General features: G+C 41.5%; 2 protein-coding genes across 5 annotated transcripts in view; one reads left to right on the top strand and one right to left on the bottom strand.

Moving 5' to 3' along the window:
- The window catches only part of PDS5A (PDS5 cohesin associated factor A), an 86,406-nt gene extending 84,305 nt beyond the window's left edge, over positions 1-2,101 (top strand). Inside the window, exons 33-34 of one of the 2 annotated variants that reach the window (XM_072863112.1) lie at positions 159-309; positions 891-2,101. In XM_072863112.1, coding sequence (XP_072719213.1) covers positions 159-309; positions 891-926 — 187 coding nt within the window. In that variant the 3' untranslated portion in view covers positions 927-2,101. The remainder of the gene's footprint in view (positions 1-158; positions 310-890) is intronic. The other variant, XM_072863113.1, reaches the window with a different exon arrangement.
- A 14,451-nt stretch (positions 2,102-16,552) lies between these two features.
- The window catches only part of UBE2K (ubiquitin conjugating enzyme E2 K), a 41,350-nt gene continuing 34,934 nt past the window's right edge, over positions 16,553-22,968 (bottom strand). For all 3 annotated transcript variants that reach the window (XM_072863430.1, XM_072863431.1, XM_072863429.1), the window contains 3 exons: positions 21,971-22,070; positions 18,242-18,370; positions 16,553-17,889 (listed from right to left, as the gene is read on the bottom strand). In XM_072863430.1, coding sequence (XP_072719531.1) covers positions 17,815-17,889; positions 18,242-18,370; positions 21,971-22,070 — 304 coding nt within the window. In that variant the 3' untranslated portion in view covers positions 16,553-17,814. The remainder of the gene's footprint in view (positions 17,890-18,241; positions 18,371-21,970; positions 22,071-22,968) is intronic.

Raw genomic sequence — 22,968 nt, 5'->3', positions numbered from 1 at the left:
GCAATGCTTGTTTTATACATCACATTTCTTTAAGTCTTCATAACAAACTGCACTATCCATGCCTTAAATAAGCCACCTGTATCAGATAGCTTCTTTGAAATATGTAACACCTCAGTGTTTCTTGGAAGAAATACCAAAACATTGTTAACATTTTTCAGAAGCCAGGTGCTTGGAAGTGATGGAGATTCACTGTTGGAGATAGACTCAAGTCCAGAATATTCCCAAAATGCAATGGATCTTTTTAAGGCCTGTGGGAGCAGCCAGGAAGATACTGAGGATACAGAGATAGCAGAGGGAGGCTTCCTTAAGGTGTAGCAGGCATCTTATATAGGACAATTGTGTGTTTTTATTGTAGCTTATACAATAGGGAATCAAAGAAATTTTTCTGTCTTCTAAAAAAATGTATGTAAAAATAGCTGTCTGATAGGGTTTTTGCTTTCAAGTAGAGATGTACATGTTACTGTAAATATTTGAAAAACATTTGAAGTAGTGCTTGTTCTTAAGTAAGACAGGTTATTTTTATAAACCTGGGTAATTAAATACAGTTAATTAGAACAAGTCACCATTCTTATTCTCTGATTCCAGTGAAAGCTATGGATAAATGTATTTCTGTTTATGCTGAAAAAACATTACTCAGTTATGGAATTATTATTATTCAACTTGTGTATTTCCAAGTTTATCAGGAAGTTGTGCAATACAATAAGGAAATTCAGTTATATTCAATTAATTATGCAATTGTTGAGAAGATAAAAGATGGACTTGGAAGAATCACAGTATAAAGAGTGTAAAAGCTAAAATGTAAATGATATAGGTAGGATTTTGATTCAGAATCAATTGTAATTTCCATGTCCTTACGATTAACTTCTATTTCCTTTTCTCCCCCCAAAAAGGTAAAAAGAAAACTCGCTCGAAAAGGGAGGAAATGAAGGCCAAATAAAGGCATGCTCCAAGCTTCTGCAAAAACTAGGATTCAGAAATTTCCTGTACAGGAACTGAAATTACTTCAAAACACACAGCTTTCAGCTCTGAAACCAGAAGGAAAACTATGCTTCCCTTTCACATGAAATTAATCCTTCTCAATGGAAATGTAAAGCAGAAACTCTCGAGAAAGAGGCTAAAAGCATCTGTACTTATTTCCCCAGAGACTTTTTTTATGAAAAGTCAATAATTAAGCAAATTGCTTAACACTTGGTTCCAGTTCCTGCATTCTGGAGTTTAAAAGTGTATTTACACCATTAATTTTCATGCTGCATTTTTTTTTTTTTTTTAAAGAAAGTCAGAGGAGGTCCTTACACTGACATTGAAAATTCATGATCCTAGAGCCAGGTATTCCCATGTTTCACAGAAAAAGTAGAAGTCTACTGAATGGATTTTAAACAAGACTAGAGGAAAAAAAAAAACCACAAAAAAATTTTTTTGCTTTACTTTTGGAGACTGTTTTATGTATAATTCTTTCTGCCTGCCTACTTTTCTGCAAAAATAAGATGTACAGATTTCAGTTCCCTGCTATGAAAAGTCATGTGGTGGCAATTTTATAAATGTTGCTTTCTGATTTTTATCAGAGTGGGAAAGTAATCACTTAAAATTATTATTAATTCGCAAGTAGACATTTCATTTTTTAATTTTCCCTCCATTTTAGTTTAATATAATTTGCAATAAATGTACATATTGATGTTTGTTTTATAAAAACATATATCACTTTTAAGTGTTTTTACTCCTGCGGTTCTGTTGGAATATTCTAAATTTTAAAGGAGTAAAGACAGTCCAGCATTTGATTTTATAATGTTTGTCACCAGATTTTTATTATTGATGTAAAGAAAAAAAAAAATCAATTTTTAAAAATAGTTGGACTTTGGCAGCTTTGTAAGGAAAGTTGGAAATGTTTAGGATTGCTCTCAATTTTAAGCATTGTGCTGATTGGAAGTAAGTCTGTTTTGCATTTTGTCTTCCTGTCCAGGCTCATTTTTTAATGTTTATTTTAGACGATTGTTGCATCAATATTATGTTTCCTGGCATTGTTCAGCATAGATACAGTGTACACTTTTATGTACACATGATCATATTTAAGTTTGTTGCATAAAATAAACGCTTCTAGGTGTCACGTGGCAGTCCTTTTTTAATTTTTTTAATTTTCTTTCACAGAAAACTACTTGCTCTATCTGTGCATGGTCTTGGATGTTCATAGAAATATCGTATTGAGCAAAGAAGTTGTAATGCAGACAGTTACATAGTTAAAAAGATAGATTTTCAGGTGAAGTTATGGTGCTTTATCTTGTCAAGTTGTATGGGAAGAAGGGGGTTGATCTGCAGAGTGACAGTGAACAGTTCACTTTGTTTACCTGTGGCTCAGTTCCCCATTTCTCTTCTGCAGATTGTTTGCAAATCCCTTGATGCATTGTAGAAGAGCTGGATACTGTTGACATTAGTTAAGTTAAGATTGCTCTCCTAAAATGGATAGGGCGCGGTTGTGTGCTGTTAAACAATGACTAAGTCTCTCTTATCGAGTGTTTAACTGGTGTTAGTTATTCTTCCTCGGTAACAGAGAAAATCAGACTCTCTCCACAAAGCAGTATATGCAACTCTTTTTCTAAAGCCATCTGCGATGCTTTGACTTGAAGGATTTGAAATGCATTTGATAGAGGGAGACAGGGAGATTTTTAAAAGCATTTAATTACACCTCCATGAGGGGTTTGATTTCTAAAACTGAAATAATTTCACAAGATGGATTTACTGATCATAACGCAGTTTCTTTTTAGCGCTCTGGTCAAATACTTCCCTCATGCAAAAGTTACAGTATTTTGGTTTAAACCAATTTTAAAATGTTTTTGATAGAAGTTTTTAGGTGCTACCTAAAAAAGAAACTCTCTTTTAGAAATGAGCTCTGGTACCTAGTGGTGTGCCTCTAACAATGATTTGAAGTCTGGACTTGACAAATCTTGCAAATATTCAGAATTGTTTCCAAAAGCTTTGATTTTTGTGAAGTGGATAATTGTTGAGGTGTTTTTCTTTTTTTTGATCAGTTTTTAATCAGTTCAAATGTCAAGTTACTCAAGGAATCATCATAGAATAATTTAGGTTAGAAGGAGGCTCAGAGCAAGGTTTTCAGTTGTCTTTTCACAAGCACAGTTATGTAGAGCTTCTTTCTTCTGTTTTCTTTAAGGGGGATGTTTGAGTTACTTCTGTATGTTGATTATCAGTATAGCCAAAGAAAATTGGTACATTCATGCAGCAAATTACACTGGGCATTAACTGGCTGATCAAAAATCCAACATACAAACTGTAGGAAAGGTCTACTGGTGGCCCGCTGGTTTCTTTTCAGAACTTGCCTCAGGCAAGGCTATGTACAGAATTTTTCTGCCTGCCCCCCGCTACTCCCTCGCCAAAGTCCTGAGAGCACCCATGGTACAGTTCAGAGTTGCCACAGCGATGGACATCTTTCTGTAAAAACGTATCCCCTACAGCCAGGGGTCATTACAGCAGTCTCGCTTGTGATAGCAAGTAGTCTGAACCATCAGCCTCTATAACAAATATGGGGAAGTACAGGCATAATTTTTATACATACATAACTTATGCATTGCTAGTACTTCTTCTGATGCTTTGCAAATAAAATCTACTAAAGAGTAATCAGTATAAAACTGTGGAATTGAAGGCAAATTATTCCAAAGAAAGAGGTGGGGGTTTTGTACTTGGCCATATATGAGTTTTTAAATATTTTACATAAGAATGGGGATTCTCTCATTGTAATAAGAAAACTGATGCTCAGAGGTTTTCACTTGTTAATGTGCGATAAAGAATAAAAGGAAGCCTGATAAAACCCAGTCTTTATGGCTTTTATCCAGTGTAGGATTTAAAGGTGCTGAGGTTTCACGTTCAGTTACATAGAGCTAAGTTCTCATCATCTTTAAGTTCCCATCTTCATAAAAGTGTGGCTTTGTTTCTTACCGCACATACATTTATTTCTGTTTCTTTGTGTCCTCTGATGCCTGGACTGCACAGCTTTCATAACAGTAAGACAGGAAGGCTGTTCTGAGAACATACTTTGTAACGTACTAAATTAAACCTCTACTGCTCAACAAAATCAAATCCGAATAGTTGTTTTAGACAAAATAATAATGTTTTCTAGAGCAATCTTAAACAGGAAAAATAATATGCATTGCAAATCTTTTCTGCACATGCTGACAAGCCTTTAAGTTTTAGAACTGATAAATAACAAATCCTTATCTAAAATATACTTGGCACACGTTGTGGGACCAAGTTCAACATCAGACTGGCTCTTGAGTTTCAGGTTAACTGATGGGGCTATCGCAGCTGAACTGTCTCCTCGAAAGATCCGAAAAGATTTGGGATCACCAAACATTTGCAATACACAGGAAATTTGCTTCTTTAAGAAATCGCCCATGTGGATCCTAGTTTGCTTGCATGTGTGTTCCATTATTGTATTCAGCAGCAGTAATAGGTTTGTTTGTGCACGGAAATCAAGTCCCAAATCGGTGCTCAAGGAAATAGCCCAAACTAAAGAAGCTGGACTGTGAATTCTACTTGCTAGCTAGGCTGCAGGTGTGCATAGCTGATAACCAAGCATTAGTCACAGAGTAGCTGGTCTCAGCCCACGGAATTGTATCTCGGTGCAGGAACAGGTTTGCATAGGGAATAGCAAGGTGCTGAACAGCAATTAGCAAAGTCCTTCTGTACAGCAGCACTTGAAATGTCCCTTGAAGCCTTCCCCTGCTTAAATTTCTGACAAGGAGGGAATCATCCTGCTGATGAGTACCCCAGGTACTCAAATGGTCAGAGGGAAGCTCAAATAGTAAGATGAAGTACTCCTAAACTTCAAAGACCAACAGCAGCTTCCATTCCTTAAAGAGTTTTTAATTCCCCGGATCCCTTTGCCTTGGTTCCTGGAAGGCAGCAAACAAGACCAGACTTCCTCAGGAGCAGAACTTTGAAGTCCTGGAACAGAAGCAGAGGTAGTGGCTGACAGCCTCTGCCTTCCCTGCTGCACAGCCTGGGTCAGGAGAGTGGATCCAAAATTTCTTATCCCTGTAGTTTTACCACATGGGAGACCAAAGGGAGTGAGCGACCCAGTTTCTCCCTTCGATCTCACTCTGTGATCTTCTGTTTCTAACTGAAGGTGGCCAGTCCCGTGGCTCCCATCAGAGATCGCTTAGCACCAAGTCACTGTGGTGACCCACAGGATGACTGCTTTCACAAATCTGACTCACTAGAATACTTTAAATTCAGAGTAGGAACATCTCTCACTCAAGGCAAGTTCCCGGCCTTACTTTCTGCAGTCTGAAAGGAAATGAGCAAGTTTCTGGCATTTGCAGCTGCTTGTGAAGAAATGAGTGGGACCACAGGAAAAGGTCGGTTCAGGCTTCTTCCAGTTCAGATAACCTCCCCCTCACTCAGGCTACAAAAGCCAAAGAGCAGCCACGCTTACTCCAGTGGTAGGAGCAGCGTTTCACCTGAACTCAGCCAGCATCACACGTGCCTAAAGACGATGTGAGCGTGTTCCTCGGAGCCTCGGTGTCACTCACGGGTGCTTGACACAAACGGCACATGGAGAGTTACTGGAATTACTGCCTGCAACAGCGTGCAGTCATCGTACCATTGCCCTGGAAGAAGTCCTCCTGCTAACCTGATGGAAAGACCTTTCTGACCTGCAACAGAGCATCTTCTCTCTGTTTCTGCCTAGCAAAAGTAATCACAAACTTTTATCAGGGAACTGTCTGACTGTGCAACGGCTGGGTGTTGCAAGCCAAGAGGAGGAAGAGTCAGGACTCATGGTGACCCCTTTAGCTTTGGCAAGAAATGATTCTATGATTCTAAGAAGCTGTTCAGCTTTGAACCTGGTGGATTCATCACCAACTGTGCAGCTAGATCCACGGTCAGTGGAGCAGAGACATCCGTGGGCAACACAGATGGGCAGCACAGTTGAGTCCTGTGTTACTCGATGAGGAAGGACAGCCATCAGGAGACACCTCTGCTTTTCAGTGGGAGCACAGAGGTTATCCAAGCTAGTTCGTAACTCACTGAAGTCATGCTGGCAGCAGTGTAGTCTCAGCAGCACATCAGCTGAGGCAAGAAGCATAACCAAATAACTTTGCGTACACTGAGCGTCCTCCTCCCACGACAAGACTGTTATTTCAACAGCCACAAGAGCTCAGATGTGTGTTCATAACGCTGCAAGGCGGGCGTGCTTCAGAACAAGAAATACACGTTTTGCTCCTTAAGTTCAGGCGTTTAATTCTCCTCTCAGTGCCCTGGAAGTGGAGATTGATGTATGTTGACCCTGATGCAACAAAGCTTCTGAAGCAAGAGATGGCGGGTGATTATGGCTGAGTTGCTTTGGTGTTGGGTCCAATTGCTGTAAAGCAGGTGGGTTATCACTGCGGCTATCACTAGGAACTTCACAGGTGATAATCTGATTTCTTACCTTGGCATGGCATAGTTGCAACAGCCAGTGTCTGGCTGGGCAGCAGGCACACAGTCTGGCACCCTACCCCAAGGAAAGCTGGGATGCTCAGAATATTTTGCCCTGCAGTACGAGTGAAAACTCAAAATACCATTTCCTTTGCTATATATTGGGTGCCTCTGCATCATCCATCTCAGTACTGCCCCCAAACCAGAAATGGGGTGGGCTCACGCTAGTGGTAGAGGTCTGAGCCATCGTTCTCCTCCGCTCAGGAGGTTTACGTGCCGTCTCCAGAGCGCATGCAGGGTTCCCTGCATGGACACTGCACTGCTCCCTGCTGCCCATGGATAAGCTCTTCTCCACTTCCTGCGAAATTAGGAGAGGTTGTCACTGCCCAAGTAATTGATGCCATCACCTCTTGGCTGCTTCCATCCCTGAGTGTTCCCAGGAAAGGCAAGAGCGATCTGTAGTCTGGATAAATGATTCTGGATGGTGGTAGCAACAATCACTGTTAATCCTTCCTCATGCCATTACACCAGGACAGGATTCAGGCTGGGACATGGATGAGGAAGCCACTCTTCAGCCCCTGGGAGTGGACGTGACCGCAATAGCTCTGTACCTTTCCTTAGCGCCCTTCCCCATCCCCTTTTCTCAACCTTCCGGCTGCAGTACACTGCTTCCTGGCTATTCTTCAAGGCCCTCTTTGCTGTATCCAGCCATGCCTGCACATTGCGTCTTCTGCGTTACCTTCTCGCTTTCCTCTACGTGAGCTTAGCTTCTGCCATAAAAGGATTTGGGGTGAAAGAGGACTCCGTGCCGTGATTCATTTCTGGTGCTTCTGGGGGGATGCATTCACTTTATCAGGCTCTGCTTTAGTAACAAGATTTTAAACTCTGCTTTTCCCACAAGGACTCTCCAAGTTCAGAGTAGGTGTCCTCCCTAATTCAGCACAGGTTGCTGCTGTTACTTGCTCCCTTCGTCAAGTGGGGAGTTGTTTCTCACAGCACACCCACCATGCAGATTCTGGCTCTGGTAACCTGTATGTTACCGTAACGTCACCTGGTCTATGAGCCACACATAGTCATCTCAGGAGCTGCCTGAGAGTCTGTCACCATGCACTGACTGGCCAAATCTCCATATGCTTTAGGGAAATTTTCTGGTCATCTGGACCATTACAAGTTATCACAGGTGATCCAGCATTCCCCCACCCAAAGGTAGTGTGTATTTTTAATCCTTTCTGGTTTCCACAGGTGTATGAAACACCAAACCCTCACAGACTGTACATACCAGATCATGGTGGCATTTACAGTCCTGTTGTGTTGACCATGAGGCAGACATGGTCATCTCTCTGGCTTTCCAAGTTTCAAAGACATCTTCCTGGTAAGATCATCCATCAGAGCATATCAATGTGTATAAATACCTAAATGGGAGAGGGGAAACAAATGGAGCCAGGCTCTTCTCAGTGAGCACACATAAAGTTGTGCTTGGAGGTACATCCCTAGAGAAATGGGCAGTTGATTTATGCATTTGCATATTTGGCTCTGTCCTCTAAAATGATGATGATTGTTTCCATTGAGCATTAGAGCTTGGTCTTCTATATACGAAGTTGTGCCAGGAGCTTTACCTCGCAGTAGGAGCTTTCCCCTCTCATTTTCTCTTCCTACCGATCCTGGGTTTTTTTGCCACAACAGTGGTTCATAACACCAAGTTCAACATGTCAGTGGCGCTCAGATCCAGTAACAACGCAAGGCTTTTTTGTATAATCTCCTGCAACCTTCAGGCACCGACCCTGCCAATGCACTGACGCAGCAGATGTTACCAAAATCCTTCTAAGTAGGATAATGGAGGAAGCTTTGACCTACTTAAAAAAAGATAATTAAAATATATTTATTTTATTATAGTTCAGGCTGGCAGCAGCTTCCTACATGTTCAAGTGGTTGTGTGCACGGCAGAAGCTTTTGGAGTAGCAGAGCGGAGATGGCGGGACTCTGCTGTGGACCGGCAAGAGCGGCGCTGCAGGGATGTATAGTGCGTAGGTCCCAGGCTCAGCCTACGTGCGGCTGCATCTTGGTGGGCACTTGCCCCCCTGTCTGGGCTGCCAGGGTCTCAGGGCTTGTCTGGGCCCACAGTCCAACGCTGCCTGGCACAGTGCCTGGTGTGGGGCTGGCCAGGGTCGCGGTGCTGGACGGGACCTGTGGCCCGCTTCATCACCTTGCACAGAGGAAGAGCCCCGTGCCCCCTTCCCAAGTGACAGAGAAGCACCTAACTCCCACCCTGCACCTCTGCATGTTTTTAAGAGCCTAAAGAGGCGAGTGCTTATTCCCTAAGCCACAGATCCTCTTAGCATGCACTCAGCGTTGTGGCCACCTGAATCGCCGGGTGCCTGGTTGAGACCCTGGTCCCAAACCTCCACCTGGTGCTGGGGACAGAAGCCTGACCTGACCCACAGCAGAAATGTGAAGACATGCCCCTTCCGTGGGAGCAGAGGGCTGGAAGGGGCCCCGGGAAAACTTCCCTGTTTCCAGGCCAAACTTATTCCCGACCAACACCAGCCTGAGATCATGTCCCTTGTACGTGACCTGGCCACAGAGAAACACTCATCGCTGCATCCACCTGCTTGACGCATCATCCCCCCGGGCTGGCTGCAGGCTGCCGCTCCCGGAGGCTTTTCACGTGCCCACGGGGAGGTGGATGGGCACCACCAGTGCTGTGGCACCACTTCGTCCCCACCACCTCGCTCCATCTCCTTATATGCTTTCTCCAAGCATGTTGGACAACCCTTTCCCATGTAACCATCAGGTATTAGATAGTTTGGCCATTTTGAGGGCACCTCCTCCCCCAGAGCTACAATCGCTGTCCTATTAAATTTAGCAGGACAGACTTGCCATCTTATTCAGATCTCAAGAGCTCAAGTGTATCTGTTATTTGGTCACTCTTCAGCCTTGAAATCCCTTAACAGCCCTGATAATGTGTTCCTCCTCCAAAAGACCACTTACCTTGTTGTGCCCAAGCCCCTTCCCCCCGCCACCCTCTGTCCAGGGAGCTGCACCGCACGCCCAGGACACTCCTTGCCTCTGCCAGGGGACCGAGGGAGGGTTCCTGCTCTTGCGGCTTCTCCTTGCACACGTTTTTCCTGAGGATGGTTTTGGAAGCTGCCCAAAGCAGTTGGCCAAGATGATATCAGACTTTCATTTGACTCGACATCATTGAGCTGCTTTCTTGCCAAAACATTATACCTTTAAGCCAAAACATCTTTTTTTTTTTTCTTTTTTTTAACCTTTCTGCCATCAAGAGGGCTTTGTCATTTCACAGCTACAGGAGGTGGCCCTTTTGCCTGTTTATTTGCCTCTTTTGCAGAGACATCGACAGACGCAGACCCTCTGAGTCCACGATGGCCTGGGCGGCCAGCCTGCGCCCCGGCTGTGTGCGGCCTCACCAGCACCGAGCAGAGGGGCAGGACCACCTCCCTCCACCTCCTGGTGACGCTCCCCCTCGCGCAGCCCCGGACACTGTTTGCTGCCTTTGCCACAAGGGCAGGTTGGTGGCTCATGTTCAACTTGGTCCAGGTCCCCAGCCCCAGGTCCTTTTCTGCCCAGCTGCTTTCCAGTTGCCCCAGCAGGTACTGGTGCCTGGAGCTGTTCCTCCCCAGGTGCAGGACTCTGCACTTCCCCTCACTGAACTCCTCCCAGGTGAGGACCATTCACAGGTGAGGAGAACAGCCCACAAACAATACAAAGAACAACTCTTACCCCCTCTGTTCTTAAGAACTCCCCCTCCCCCCCCAGCATCATCTGACTCGGTGAGCCTTTGGTAACTACTTTGTTCATACATGTCTGCTTCCAAATAGCTCTCTCTTCTGACAAGTATGGCCTTAGAGACAGTTCACTCCTGGCATTTTTGATGTGGTTCAGCCCATTGAAGGACTTGAATGTGGAATGATGCTATAATGGGGAATGTGCATGCCAAGCAAAAGAGCCAGAACATCCCTCCCCCTTGCCCCCATCCCCGCAGGTCATTCGCCTCTGGGAAGTTCACACACAGGATTCGTTTCTCACAGTTGCCTCTTTAACAGCAAAAGCCATAAATGTGAGAGGTTTTCATTCCATTTGAACTGACAGCTTCAGAGCCTTTAAACCACTTTCTACACAGATAAACCAGTCGCATCCAACACAGCTTCTTGCAGTGGTGTGGAGACATGTTGGCCACCACTTCCAGGAACACCTGGGACCCACTCCAGGGCTGGAGGTTGTTCTTCAGCCTCGCGTTCAGGGAAATTCAAACCTGTGGCAATGACACAATTTCCAGTGCTCGCTCTTTGTTAAAGAAAATGCTTATCTGCCAGGCTATCCCTGACTGCAGCATCAAACAGGACGAGACAGTTCTAGGTCTACTGTTTGAACCAAAATCCACCTCAGAGCATAACTGGCTCATCTTTTTTTGGGCTGTGACCAGCGAGGTGTTCCTGCTTCAAGGAAACCACCCTCATGACTGACTCTGCACCCAGGCAGTGGGTCAATGTTTAAAATGGGGACAGCCAGCTTTGCCCTGAGACAGGCAAGGGCTGCTCCTACAATCCAGTAACATGGCTCAGCTGCGGGGAACTTCCCAAACCTCCCCAACAGGATCAGCAGGAGCCTTGACTACTCACCGTCTATCATGGTCTTAACCTGCCAGCTGTGAGAAGAGTCATTTTGGGAAAGACGGAGGAAGGGAAGAGACCAGGGCAGGGAAAGCAAGGCGCACACTGTGCACCGTCCCTTTTCCCCCCTGCTGTAAGGGCAGGGGGCCGCGAGCCCCTGCCCTGCACAACATTGCAAGCAAAGGCAGCAGTATGCCGAGGATAGGGGCTGCTAAAGGGTCTGGGGGCTCAAGATAACATCAGCACAAAACACTTTCTCTCCCACCTTCCCCCCAGCAACAGCACTCATTTTTTCCTCACCATCCGATTACCCTTTAATTTACGCCAGGCTGTCACAAACCCACCTAAAGACCTCACGTATTTCAACACAAAACAGCCACTAAATGAAGCAATGTAATTTATTTGACATTATACCAGGCAGTGGTGCTCCAGATCCAGACCCAGACTTGACCTTAAAACAATTTAAAATCCTGGATTTGCTGTATTGGCAGTAGCAGTTACCTGCCTGAGAGCTAAGCATGTCAGTATTACAGCTATGGAAGCAGAAAATTAAGTACAGGAGGAGTTGAGCTAGTGAGCACTGTTAGTCCATTTCAACCATGCACTCACTTCCAGTTTTGGGGTGCTGGAAGAAGTGGCAAGGCTGTTGGACAGCTTGGCAAGTATTTCAGTATAAAGCAGCTCTCAGTTACTCATGTCACAGTAGCATCTAAGTACAAGAACAAGGGAATATGTTTTGTTTGGTTGGGTTTTTTTAGTTTTTCTAAACTAATGGGCAGGCTAAAAGCAGCAGCCCCCAGCGACAGCAGAGGAGCTGGGGAGTGCTCCCTCTCCCTTACCCCTCTTAATGAATGCAGTACCACAATACAACATAGCTCCTAATGATAGTAAATTTACACAACAACAACAACAATCCCCCTTACACCCCTGTTTTAACACTGTAAAACCATGCAGCACTGTCACACTGGGAGAGCCTGCCCGGAAACCTGCAAAACCCGCCCAGGGACAAACACCCACCTGACAGGGGGACATAGAGCTGAAAGAGTATTACAGCCAGCTTCACAGCAAACTCACTGCTCATGGCTTCGGCTGGGCAGATGCTATCTTTCAAACTGCTTTACTCCACTCCACAAATGCTGACAAATGCCAAAAAAGTAAATAGTAGGTATTGGTAGCAAACAAACCCATAATCATCTCTAGTAGATTCCTCTACAGCTGAGAAACAGGGCAGTGCACAGGCTGTCGCCTCCCCATGTAAGAGCCAACTGTAGCTTATATGAAGTATACATAGTTCGAAATGCGAAGACGAGATGAATGTGAGCAGTGCTGAAAAACCCAAATAAAACTTTTTCCTCTGTGAGCTACCAGCTTTGTTTCTTCAGATACAGCCTTTGAAAGGAGGCACGAGGTGGTGTACATGTACATATATTTCTTCGGCTATCACATGAGGCAGTCCTAGTTGAAATAACACACACTTTCATTACACAGCTTGTATTTACACAATTTTCTTCTTCAAAAATTTAACGTGCATCATGGAAATTATCATCCCTTTCCCTCTCGTTACTGCCACAGAGGCAGTATGCCCAGTAATTTCAGAACAATTTGAATTACCAGAAATAAAATGAAAACTGTTTTCAGGGAAACATGCATTTATTGTTAAGCATTCCCAGTGAAAATCAACATCTTTTAAAATGTGTGTTTATTTAAAAAATCATTTGTGTACAAAAGTGTTTGTGTAGTTTTTATTTTCAAGACAAAAAACACTGATGCTGCATTCCAGCCCACCCGCTCCTCCTGTACAGGAAGTCTGATGCTCAGGAACCAACCTCCTGCAATATTTTTTATTGGTAATTTTTTTTTTTTAATTAGAAAAGTCAGAATTTAGGATGGAAAAGGTAAGTGTAAAGCAGGGTTCTTCAACAGTTGACATCAGCATTCGTATGATGGCAGCCTCCTCCAGACACCACAACAGAGCACCAGCAGTTGCCGCAAATCGTAAAATGGACAAGTACAGCATTTTCACAGTACATTTCCTCATCTGTTGAGTCATATATCTTAACTTACATTATCGATGAATGGCTCAGCACCATAAGCGGTCGGCTAGCTATTTTGATGCCTACAAAGCAGGTAACAGCAGAGAAGGAACATCACATCACAGTACAGTGCAAATGATTTGCAAGAGTTTGTCCAGTGAGAACAAATCTGAAGTCGAGTTGCTACCTAGAGAGCACTGCAGCTGGAATAACCAAGCAAGAAGCAAAACGTGTTAACAACAGTTGGTCTTGTGAGTCTAATGATGAATCAGCTGATGACACTAACACTGCAAATGGGAAAAGCAAGCTACATGATTTACCAATGGGTTTGGAATAGATCAGAAAACTGTCAAGAAAGAAGCAATTGCCCCTTTGACCTAGCCATAGGAGAAAGCTGTGCCTGGAAAATGAGGATGGTAACAGTGAAAACAAAAGCTTTAGGCACCTAACGAGCATCTTTACTTTCATGCTTTAGTTCCACGACGCAACAGATGGTATGATGAAATGTGCTTTCGCTATCTATTGTTGAGCCAATTGCTCATCGAAACCATACAAAACCAACCACCTGATCACAAATCAGTGGCCACGCTCATCGAGATGCTTCTCATCAACTCTACCAACAAAACATAGCAGGAGAGGACACCTCATCTTCTCGTTGTGTCTGCTCATTAGCAGACCATTAAGTAAAACTACCTTTCACTGCTAAATTATTTAACATTTCCCCCTTTGGGCAAGCCTCCAAGTCTAAGCTAGCTTTTGTTGGTATTTAGGAAGGAAACGAGGGACACGCGCACAGTTACGTTTCCCCTTGCACTGAAAATGGAACACTTCACCTTCACAGTATATGACCAATGCAGTAAACAAGAACTCTCACTTGAAACTGTGTTTTGATCCCCCCCCCCTTCTCCCTTCCCCAATTAAATAAGCAATCCATATGCTCTGAAGTGCCTAGTCTGATTCACAGCTGTTAAGCTTAAATTTGCATAGTTTAAATGTTTCTGTTACCCACACCACATAACACAGATTTGGCATTACAAGGTAAGCTTCTTTCTGGCTATTTAATTCCTCCTTTCAGACAACAACAACAAAAAGATCTTATATTCCTTACGTCAGTGTTCCAATACTAATTTACTTGGAAAACAGTTAAATATAATGATAATTAAAAAAACCCCAAGACATATTCCTACACCATTAGTACCCAATTGCTTGGAAAAATACTACCGAACCAATTATAGTCAAGGCCCCATGTACTCTGAGACAAGCTTTTTTTTTTTTTAAAAATAAAATTGAAGTTTGGAATATGCAGAATGAATAGCACTAAGTGCCGCATCTTTCCAGAAGGATATGTTCCTAAGTTTTTGTCTCCGAAATGTACCAGTTTGTCATACTGAGAACACAGCTTGTTCACAGAAGCAACGGGAGGAAGCTGTGAATTTGGCGAGTGGGGGTGGGATACAGTCAGGGCTTTTGGCACTCATGGGAAAACAGAGGCTTTTGGCAACAGGAAAGGGCATTTCTCTACCTTTGAACAAAGCTGTACTTCACTCTGAGAGCCTGGACAAGATAGGAGTTTCTTGTTCCCCACCAACAAAACAATCCAGGGACAAACCACTTTGCTGGATGCATGTTAAAACGTTCAGCAGTGAAATCTGATTGATGGTCTGGCAAGCAGTTAGCGTCATTACCAATACCTTGTTTAGAAAAATGGGGTCATTTTAGACTTCAAAATTACTGTTTCAAGACGTCGTCTTACACGCTAGAGGAAGACAATGCAGGATTTATTTGTACTTAGAAAGCAACCGTACCCATGCTTTATGTTCTTGGTGTAGGAAAGTGGTAAATGTGCAGCCGAGTCCGCAGCTGAAGTGGACTGCATGGCAACTCCACATCTGTGAATGCACAGGGCCCTGAATATAGCGATGTTCAGTCATACAGAAAACAGAACTACTATTTTGTATGTACAAACTCACAATGATAAACTGAACACTAACAGCAGAATTCCTAGGGCTCAGCCCCAGCTGCAGTTAAACTAACCTCATACAACATTATCCCTATATTCAACTCTGATAGTTACCAAGAATACAAAAACATTCCTTATAAAGGACTCACACGTCAAAATTCAGAGGGACTTCAGACCACAGATGTCTCCTTAATGCTGGGTCACGTTTCCTTCCCAGCTCACTTCTCAAGAAGCTTCCTCCTGCCAGCACCTGAGCTAGCATCAAGATAGCAAGCTAGCATCATTTGCTACCAAGCACATGGACGGAGGGCAAAACCCAGTATCCGACACCTATACATAAGGGGAAAGGGGAAGACAAGTGTTTTGCAGCAGAGAAGAAAATGAGGTAACTTCATGAGAGAAGTAAAACTTAACAGGGCACTGTTTCAGAGGTGACCACGCTCACCTAAGAACCGTTTCCTCTTTTCTCCCCCTCCCCCTTTCCCTGGCTTCCCTTATGCCTTTGCATACCGTTGGAAAAACCCGCTGTTCTTAGGAGACTAAGCTTATCAAAAGACATGTTCAGAAGCCCGTAACTGAGAAGTTTATGTCCCCGACAATTATTTCCAAGTTCTTTCTTTTGATAAATAGCAGCGAAGAACAAGGGAAAGTAGTCAGCAATTTATAATTACCACCAGGGTAAAAAAAAAAAAGTGTTGATGTAATCAAGAAGTTCTTAGCCTGTGTAACAGAAAAGACAGCAACTTGAGATTAACACAAATGGCATTTTGCCATAGTTTCCTACCATCCCTGGTTTTCACCTAGCAAACCAGCTGAACAGTAGCAGTTTCTTGTTAAAAAAATAAATAAATAGAAGGAAAGACAAAATAACTCATTTCCTTTGGCATCATTGCAAATGATTTATACTAACTCAAGAAAACCCAAGAAAACTGATCACTGACTACACCTTAAAAAGCAGTTAAGTATAAAGACTAAGCAAATGCATTTAGTATTGCACTGATATGAGTTCAAAGTATTTACTGTCTGTGCCCTGAAATATTTTAAGTTTGGACACATCGGACACAGCAGTACAGGGAACATCCCTGAACTAGCTAGGTCTCTACAGCTCTATTTTCTGGTTCTGTTCCCCTACCACTATGCTCCAGATATTTAACAGATACAACAATGTTCCCCATTTCCTCTAGCATGATTTAGAAACAGACTGTCTATGAAGTGTGAAACTATTTCAACTTGTACTTCATAGCTCCAGAAAAAACCCAAACAGACATATACTTCCCCATCCCATTAATCCATGGTTTAGGAGAAGAACCAGTCATGGAAAAAATGACTTATACAGTACTCCATTATCCACAATCCCCACTCTCTAGTCTCAGGATTTCTCTGAACTTCCTTGTCAGATATATTCTCAAAAGTTAGCATCATATTCACAAAGACATTACAGCTCTCTTTAAATAGATGTACTAGTGTTTGAAGTTGGAAAACTAATAATTTTCAAGCTTTTGCACTCAAGATGAAATGTCATTTTAATACGAATAAAAAGACTGACCGTATGTACAAGCCAAGATAAGATTTCAGTTCTCGTTTATCAGAAACATCAATCCAAAAGAAAGCTAAATTGAGAACACACTTCTACTTCTATGTGCATTTGAAGTATGTACAGTAAACACACCAACACAGCCTCCATGTGTCAACCAGAGAAAAATGCAAGCAAGGATGAATTTTAAAGTACCTGGTAAGCAATCCTTAAATTGAAGCCCAAAATAAAGCTAGAAAACCGCTGCAAAATAACAGCTGATTGCATCATATCAAGTACTCAAAGAAAAATTCTTTTAATTCTCAGTATGCTAGAGAATCAGCTTTTTTCCTCCTTCAAACCAAGTAAAATCATATTATCCAGAAGGTACTGAAGAACATTTTACATCTATTTAAGACAAACAAAAAAAAGGAAAGAAAACCAGCTCCATCTTTTTGTGCTATAGAGGCATACTCCTTAAGAGACTGTGTAGAAAACAGGAGGGATGAAAATCATTACTGATAATTCAAAAATATATATTTTTAAAGGGGAGCCTAGACTACTGTAAATGGCACACAATACCCACAGATGATGAAACATAATCTAGTGAGGATTTTCAGCTGTGTGATGTAAGGGAGAGGAGAATCAGGTTTCCCCGTTTCTGAATAGGTCACCATTTGGAACTTTGGGTGAGTCTTGAAAGTCTTTCAGGAAAAAAGTTACAAGAACATTCGAGTATTTCAATGGTGCTCTCTTCAGCGACCCTACCTAATATGTCTATTAAGTACAAGCATGCAAATATAGGTCAATCCACAGGCACATAGGATCCATGTTAAAAACAGTAAGATAGCTGTGATGAGTGGCACCAACAATTTTGATGACTAACACTCAAAAATGTTGCTTTCTGAATTACTAAATCAAAATCCTGAAGCAAGTTCCTGCTAGTCCTCGTCACACTGCTAAACACTAAAGTAGGCATGTTCTTCCCCCATTATTTTAGCTGAGCTCAAAGAATTTTTACAATATTTAGTAAGAAAAAAAATTAAAGTATTTCCCCTTTTTAAATTTACACAGACGTTTAATTAGCTTTATTTACAGAGCGGTTTTTTCAGTCTCCAATAGTGCCTAGATAGCATCATCAGGCAAGAGTGCCAGTTTTAAAAGAGAATCTATATAGAATCCTAAAAATAACAGATGGTGATGCTCCTCCAGAAGGGGCAAGCTGGACTACTGAAGCAGCTCTCTCTACATGGCTCAGTTACTCAGGAGTAATTCTGTTGCAGTCTCTACATCCCATGATTTTGAAGACAAGGCCACTATTACTGCATTCTGCAATGAGAAAACAAAAGCAATAATATTTTCAGTGTGTGAATCTGCAGCTCTAAGAAGTGGAATGAAAAGTTCACAGATTAATCAGAACACATTAGTTTACCATTTGTTAAATCCTAACTAATAATGTATAGAAAAATTGTTTCAAAAAATGCAGGGATAGCTCACAAGATTTACTAATAACGTATTTTAAAACTCCGATTCTTAAAAACAGTTAGCAAAACAGAATGATTAGACCTACAAAAGGTCATGGAAGTAGCGAGTCTACTTTAGTATACTCATGAGTCCCTGTATTTATACAAATATACTTGCCCTGCCCCTACCGAAAAATATTTAAGTTATGTATACTTACCCTATCAAAGCCCATAGCACAAAGGTTTTCTATTTTTTTGGTGTATTCTGGACTAGAAACCGGTGCTCCAGCATACACATGTGCCCAAAGTCGAGCTGTCTGTTTAAACATTTCTGGATTTTGTTTGTACTACACAAAAGAGAGAGGAGGGAGAAGGGGAGAGTTAAATCAACTCAGCAATCCAACCAAAAAGCAAGATGATATGGCAGATTCCAATCCATCATTCTTTCTACAGTATCTTCAACAGTGTTTCACACTGATCATACCGCTATTGTTGAAATTAAATTTGGAGGTGAGGATTACACATAGAGTAAACCTATGCAAGCATTTCATTTAATGCATTTGCCTTTAGGTTAAATTACACACTATAGGTATTTTATGTGTACTATCAGGTACTGCTCTCAATTGCACTGATCAAAAGTAAAGTAGCTATATTTAGCACAGCTACTGCAAATTTATATTCAGTGTGGCAGAGCACAAATTATCCCTACGTTAACATCTCCTGAGTGTACATACTGCATACTACTCTGATGTATTTCTCTAATCACTTAAAAATATGCCTGATTCTATACACTGCAAGTAGGTCTGCAGTTTTTCAGTCAGGGCTGACATTTCACTACCAGGCTTCCTCCTGAGAGTAAGGATATTGATAGCGTATGTGACAAAAGAAGGGCTGAAAAACGGGTGAGCATGTGCAAAAAGCTAGGAAACTGCAACTCTTTTCATGCAAGCTATTATTTACCAGAAAAAAAAAATCACGCTTATTTTGCGCCAGTCTCGTCACTAACAAGTTTTCTAATAAACAACAGAATGGACCTTATCACAGAGTTTTCAACCTGCGCCAAGAACTAAAAAGCCAAGAAAGTGGGTCATCTGTCAAACTGTACTCAGAAAAGCAAGATGAGTTTCCTATTTTAGCAACTTTTGCATGTAATATCAAGTTCGAGGTTTTTTGTATCTAAAAAAACCTCTTTCCCTTAATCATTACAGTTTAGAAAAAATGTAGGTATTCCCATCTTTAGATATATAATAAATTTTAGCACTAAGTAATAAGACAAGATATTGGGAAATATATTATTCAAATATTTAGATGCATTTTAAGGACAGAAACATGGCTGATTATCATTCTAAGCATTTTATTCATACATGAAAACAATCATTAAATCTATAAAGCACTGTCAAAGTGAATATAATACTTTTTACTGCTGTACATTTCATTTTACCTCTCCTACAGCAACACACACCAAGTACACTGCACTGTGTGCTTTGTACACCTCCCGCTAATTCTGCTCCACATGAAGTAATTTATATATTTACTATGTGATTATTAATGGCATTAAAACAAACATGGGAGACAAGCTATTGTTGGGAATAACTCACTGTGTTATAAATACAGTGGTCTGCAATAAATTTCTTTGGTTGTAATGACTAGAAAAGAGGAAGGATTAAGTTAAGCATCAGTAGCATCCTGAAGTACTATATTCTTCTGCTCTTAAGATATCTTCCCCCATTTATTTTTTTATATTTTTGAGAACACTGCCAAGCCTAGAAAGCAACTAGCTGAAGTGTAAAGGATTAGTCATAACTGCATAACTGCATTTTATTCAGAACTAGCTTTCATATAGGAGTTCTATAAATAAAATTCCTTTACTTAGGTATTCGTAAATAATCTAGCTTCTCACTGAATTGAGAAAAGTCTAAAGGCACCTTTTACTGATGTCTCTATATCAGGAATCTGAGGCAATTAATGTTGCTGTACTTAAAAAAACAGCAACTAGCTGAGGTAGTTTTGACACCAGACAGCTGGTGTCTGAAAATACTGCCATTATTCAAACAGGAGTTCTCCCTGGGATTCAGCTCAAGAACTTGTAGGACACTGCCATTTACCTGGACAGCTTAGCAGTTTAACACGTAGTTTAGTAAATTAACATAATGAAAAATGAGTGTGGAGGATAAAGAATTCCTTGTGAATTTTTGTTTTGGACCCCCCCACCCCAAACAAAAAAAGACCCCACCACCAAATAAAACACATGAAGGAACTGGGTGTGTGCCACCACATCTCTCAAAGACTTTATAATCACTTTCTACTTACATACTCATGCTTGTAAGTCAAGGCCAGACCCCAGTATAGTTTTCATGCAGGTATTTGCAGGGAACAGGAGAAACTGAATCCTCCCTGCATCAGCCATGCCACAGTCCCACTGGACACATCCCCACAAGCACCTGAGAGGCATCCTACAAAATTGCTCTTCAGAATCTAGGAAGTTCCATGAAGTTTTTTGCCGGAGAAAAAACTCTTTCCAGCTCAAGTGCTTCTGCGAGACTGTCATGATTCCCACACAAAATTCTACCATCGGGGTCAGAATGGGAAACACTATTCTTGTTCTTTGTAAAAAAGGAAAAAGTGGTTTTGTTTTAATAAAGAGAGAGTGTGACAGCAAGGGCGTGCATCCAGCAAGAAAAACCGGTGCAGGGACATGCCTGGTGGCCTTGCTGGCCTTTGCAATAATTCTCCCTGCATAGAGCAATTCAATCTGACAGAACTGTTCGGGGACATTTGTTCAGAGCAGACTTACGGTATTGCAGAATCCCACAAGCAAGCCTTCTGTACTTACTACTGAGTGTAGTAGTAGCACACAGCTCTCCCCCACCCACTGATGCAATGGGCTACCTCTGATCTCCATGTTTCCCTTCAAATCCTGACAGGTTTGATAAACTGCTAATCTATCATCCTACACAGATTTTGAAAGGGAAGGAACGCACCCTTTGTCACCCTATCCTCGAGGGTCCTGACTTACAGGAGATATAGATGAGATTGATACTGGAAGAACCTTCTGCTTGGTTTGTTCTTTTGCTACTGAAACAAACGCTTTCTACCAGTCAGTGAGGAAGCCAGGCTTTCTCTCTCTCTCTCCCCCCCCAGAGTAAAAAGGAAAACAGCATGCACATACTTGGGACTTTGTTGAAAACTGTCAGACTATTAAGTTACGGAATGACTGTTCATATCTTTCATCAACACTTTAAATGGAACCATGTCAGTCCTGGTATGGCGTAAGATCCAATTGACATTTTATTATTATCACTTTTTATAAGTTATTGCTGCTGTCTGAAAAGTAATAAACTCCGTTGATTATAGAATTCTACTGATACCAATTCAACCAGTGACTAAAATAGTTATCCCAAGTACTTGCAAAGGTAAAATACATAGGACACTTCATTCAGATAAGTTGCTCCTCAGGATTAAATGCAACAGTAATTAATCTAAAGTCACTATTCATAAAATTTTGACATTAAACAAATACAATAGAATAAACAATATTCTTATTAATCTGGAAAAGGAGCTACATACCAAGCCAAATTCAATGAACACCATCAAGTTAAAACTCATTTTAAACCAATACAACATTGCTTTTCTCATACTAGAAGCCTTAGATTTTAAAAGGCAAGTTATACTGGAATTCATTTTGCTATGCTGTTACCTCCTAACATTTCTGACAAGCTAAATAAGGAACAAAACTAAGAAAATAAACCTCCTGACACTGTAAAATAACTGCTACTTACTCTGGGATCCAAAGAGTAAAGAGCACAAAACACCATAGTAACTCACACTTACTGAAAGGCAATTTTCCAATACTTTAAAATCTTTATCTCCTCCAAGGTTTGGGACCTAATCTGAGTTAGCAAAGGTTACAAAAGTGTTACAAATTCACAGTCAACTGAGTATCTTACCTGGTTTGCCACTACTGCATCTTGTGGATCATCTGGTTCTGCAGCTGCCAACAATGCTTGCAGTGATAACAACACTGTTCTTAGAGTCATTGCTGCTGCCCTAAAGTTAAAAATTTGAAAATTACTTTACCAAATCCCATGCCTGAACTCACCTTTGCTGCTGTATTAGTGTCATAGAAGATATATGAGTACATGTACAGATTGTAAGTCTAAGAATCGTAATTTTAAACTGCTGCAGCTTATAGGTATTAGAATACCATTCTATACATATATTTAAATAGGGTTGTAAATGTGGACTTTCTTATTAACAATGCTTTCTTAAGCTTTTGGAAAACAGTCCTTGACCTACACATTTGACTGTGACCCCTTAACAGAATTCATTTCATCTGGGGGAAAAAAACCAGCACCAATTTGAAGTTTTTGTCATCCTTCCTTACTACTGGTAACAGCACCTTGCGTAAGGTCCAGGTACTGAACTAGTAGCCCATGTGTGCTCCCTCTGCTGGCACTCTTCATAGCGAAATAGCATATACAGAAATAATGACCTGTATTTTAAATACTCGTAACAGATAAGGAATTTTATACATTAGATATCTTTTGCACTGCATCAGTTTTAATATGCCATGTTTCAATAAAATTTAACAGTTTACATAGTGAATTACTACTATAATAATAAAAAGGTTTGGCTATTACAGAATGTGCAATTGAAAATACTATCTTAGCTTCCTTTCATTTCAACCTGACATGACTGTCAGAAGCAGGAAAACATTCGGTAGTCATAATGGTGCTATAAAGTCACTTTTGTCCCTGTGAAAGAACCCTGTTGAAGGTAGCATAGTTCTAGAGTCAGAACTTCTAAGGTTCTAAGTTCTCATCATTTATCTTGATCTCAAAGTATATTTAAAATAAGAGACTTCAATAATTTAGTAAGGGAACACCAAGTATGTTCATAGAAGTCAAAAAACACTCAGAAAAGTAAAAGTATGAAATTGTTACAC

This window comes from Ciconia boyciana, chromosome 5 (genome assembly GCF_034638445.1).
Source record: "Ciconia boyciana chromosome 5, ASM3463844v1, whole genome shotgun sequence".
NCBI lineage: Eukaryota > Metazoa > Chordata > Aves > Ciconiiformes > Ciconiidae > Ciconia > Ciconia boyciana.
The sequence above is the reverse complement of the archived record's forward strand: the minus strand, read 5'-3'. Positions and strand labels throughout refer to the sequence as shown.